This window comes from Cicer arietinum, chromosome 6 (genome assembly GCF_000331145.2).
Source record: "Cicer arietinum cultivar CDC Frontier isolate Library 1 chromosome 6, Cicar.CDCFrontier_v2.0, whole genome shotgun sequence".
Taxonomy (NCBI): Eukaryota; Viridiplantae; Streptophyta; class Magnoliopsida; order Fabales; family Fabaceae; genus Cicer; species Cicer arietinum.
In genome coordinates, this window is record NC_021165.2 from 7,613,410 (window position 1) to 7,617,319 (window position 3,910).

At 28.2% G+C, this 3,910-nt stretch overlaps 1 protein-coding gene across 1 annotated transcript in view; it reads left to right on the top strand.

Annotated features, from left to right (window-relative positions):
• LOC140920900 (uncharacterized) overlaps window positions 1-2,506 on the top strand; it is a 4,482-nt gene extending 1,976 nt beyond the window's left edge. The window contains exon 3 of the mRNA XM_073369982.1: window positions 1,866-2,506. Coding sequence (XP_073226083.1) covers window positions 1,866-2,321 — 456 coding nt within the window. The 3' untranslated portion in view covers window positions 2,322-2,506. The remainder of the gene's footprint in view (window positions 1-1,865) is intronic.
• Window positions 2,507-3,910: the final 1,404 nt, after the last annotated feature.

Here is a 3,910-nt window from a genome sequence, read left to right on the forward strand (position 1 = left end):
AGAGAAGCGGATTCGAAATCGGTGGTGGGTTATTCGTTTGGATAGCCATTGAGCGTAAAGCACGTAGCTCGAAACGCGTGACGTTTTGGGTTCATGGTTTCCTAGTATCCTGGGTGGTGAAAAACGGTCGAATCTTTAACGATGGGATGGCACATACTGCGTTGATACCGTGTACTACTAGTGCCCACTGATAAAGCCTATTTATCATAAAAGTTGATGATATTAGTTTTTTTTAAATTTATAAAATTAAACACTAATTATTTTTAAACAAAATATATATCAATTAATTTAATCTTTCAAACAAAATATTAATTTACAAAATAAAAAATTAAATAATATAAATTAATTTAGTCTTTCTAACAATATTATTATATAACAACCAATAAATTAAGATTTTTTTTATAATATAAATCTCACTTTTTTTAAAATTTTAAAATATCAAATTTTGAAACTAATTTAACAGAATGCTTTATTTTTTGAACATTTAAGTCACCTCCATATGAATAAAAAAAAATTAGAGGTAGTAGTTGCAAACAAAAATCAAGGTAGTAGTTGGTGGACCTTCTACCGACATATATTTTTTCTTAAACAAAATAATAAATGTATCTAACATATACATTAGAAACAAATGAAAGAACGTGGTATAGTGTAGTAACAATATTCACTTGATAACTTCCTTGTGACATTCTCAATAAATTAGTAACATGCACTTATTTATATTATAAATAAAATAGATATTAGTACCAATTATAATCCAAAAAATTGTTAAATTTCTACTAATTTTAATTAATGAATTAATTGTTGTTTAATTTATCAATTAATTCAAAAAATGAAGAAAAAAAATGTGTCTAAAATCGCCATCTTAAAGATGTGACCAACTACACTATCTCTAGTTTTGTTTATTTCACATAGTCGCCTCTGGAGAATGCTACCTCTTGAACTACCAAAAAATAAGACATTTTATATATTAATTTTAAAGTAAGATATTTTAGTTTTTTTTTTTTTTAATAATAATGGGATATATATGAAAAAAAAATGCTATTGCGCAAACATAGTCTAAAATCTAAATAGTTATATTTGGCTAGGCTTTACTTTGTTAAGCTTCACTTAAGGATTAATTAATTAAAAGAATTTGAATTTGACTCTTGATTAAAATAATTATTGATCTTGCTTCACTTAAGTCCCAGTTAAATTTTAACCCAAAAAAATAGTTATACACACCCTAATTTCGAATGGACACCATTTTCTTACCTTAAACTTTTTGTTAGTTCTACCAAGTATATCGGCCAAAAGAAAAATAATTATACGTTTTACTTAAATTTTTTTTTTGAATCAGTGTTTTTTACTTATTATTCTTTGATTTAGAGTTTAATCGGTAACATATTCCGCTGAATATATCTTATTGATCGTGTTTTGACAATATGAATTTTTTTAGGAAAAATGCATATGGATTTTTTTCTTTCTAAAACTTGTAAATGTAGTTACAATATCTTTTTATTTTTGTGAAAATAGTATGTATAAATTTCAATTCAATTTTAGTAAACCACCCGAAGTAATTGCTTGAAAGTATCTTGTGCGAATTTAAACTTGGCTTTACGATTATTCTTTTCTTTGTTTAATTCGCTAAATAAAATATTTAAATTTAATCATAACACACTGTAATTGCTGTAAAAACATGTCAATATTAAGATTTTTTAAATCATTAAACTATATGGCTTATCATATCATTGATCTTTTGAAGATTCTTGCAATTTTTGGTTTTCATTACTAATCATTGCTTAAATATTTGATGCTCCTGAGCTCCTTTGTACGTATCTTTTTTATGCAATTACATAGAATCATTGATAACAAAAAAATGGGTGCAGGAACTCTATGCTCTAATGTTAATCAACATGCCTACAACCAAAGGAGAGAGTAAAACCCAAAGTCAAGACAAGCAGCTTGATGCTGAGGGAGAAGATGGCAACGAGGATGAAGACGACGAAGAAGATGATGATGGAGATGGTGCATTTGGAGAAGGAGAAGAGGAATTGTCATCTGAAGATGGAGGTGGATATGGCAACAATTCCAACAATAAGAGCAACTCAAAGAAGACTCCTGAAGGTGGTGCTGGTGGGGCAGATGAAAATGGAGAAGAGGAAGACGATGAAGATGGTGAAGGTGATGACCATGATGAAGATGACGATGAGGACGAGGACGACGAAGAAGAGGATGAGGTCGGAGAAGAGGACGAAGAAGATGGTGTTGAAGAAGAGAATGAAGAGGAAGAAGAAGACGAAGATGAGGAAGCCTTGCAGCCACCAAAGAAAAGGAAGAAGTGAATTTAGCTTAGTCAAGCCTCCTTTTGTATTGTTGTGTACGAATTTGGCTTCTAACTTCCCATGATGTTTTTTTTAAGTATTAAACTTCTATGTTCTTGTTTTCTTTATAAGGAGGCCTATGTAGGACATGTTTTAATTGATATCTGTGTTTACCATTGCGTAATTAGAATTCTACATTATGTTGAGCAGTCAGTCTTAAATTTACAAGACAGAAAAAATAATGATCCTAGTTAATTTTAACGTGACTTTTCTCACTTCACCAACTTCTGTAATTTGTTTATGTTCTACTACAGTTCCTACTTCAAGAGTTGGTAGTATGTACTTGGATACTATTAACGGTTCTTTAGAAAATAAAGGTAATTGAGTATAATTTTTGGTGTTGACATTACATTAAAATAATTTGGATTTAATAGCGCACCTATAACAACACAAATTTCTTTAGTGCTGTCTTTGGACGTTGTGTTATTGAGAGATAAATCAATTTTGGGGGAGGTTGATGGTGGTTAATCACCGGTGAAAGTGAATCTGCCGACTGTGATGATGGTGGTGCCGATCTAATGGGAAAATTGTGATGATGCTAAAGACACTCCGATATTAAAGTCAGTCCAAACATAATTTTATAGTAATGAAGGTGGGAGAGGACTGGGCTTGAAAAGGCTTGCTGAGAAAATTGTGGTGAAGCCATTGGGGAGACTATAACGTGAGTGGTTTTTAACTTTCTATATAAGAGATTCACTATTTATTAGAAATTCACAGCAAACTTTTTTTATATAAGTTAGAAATTGCATTTTCAAGCTGTGTAGGAATACATAAACATAAATTCTCTCTATACAATTGTTACGTTATTACATTTTTAAGATTCTAACTCGAAACTCTAGTTAAGTAGAAAAAGTTATACCAATTTATCCAAACACTTTTGAGTTTAATCCTTCAAATATAAACAATAGAAAGTAACTCTATTTATTGGCCTTGACATGTAACAACTAACTATGGATATTATATATATAAATATAAACATTAGTTAGAATTATACGTAAAGATTAGTTAAAGTTAATTTTTAAATTATGAGTTACTTAAATCTCCACAAGCTCCATATATAAAATATATTATATATTCCTTTTTATATCTTTTGTATTTTTTCTCATTCTATATATTATATTTTCACTTGAAATATTTTCTCTCTTGACTTTATCAAGATTTCTAATAAAGGAAAAATAAAATAGAAGTCAAGACTTTTTGATATATATATATATATATATATATATATATATATAGCCAGCCTTTTTTAAATTTTTTATTTCTAAAATATTCTAGTTTGAAATTTATTTACGCGAATGTCCTACTTCTTTTTTAAAGTGGAAAGTCGCTTCTCCAGAAAGCACCAACTAAAGGAAAAATTGTCAAAACGTAATAGGAGATCGCTTCTCCAAGAAACGACCTGTAACTGATTTTTTTATTAATTTATTTTATATATTTTAACATTTTTTATTAATTTAATTATTTAAAAAATAAAAATACTAATAATAAATAAAAATAAAATACATTAATAAATTATAAATAAATTTATATTTTAATTATTATTATTATAA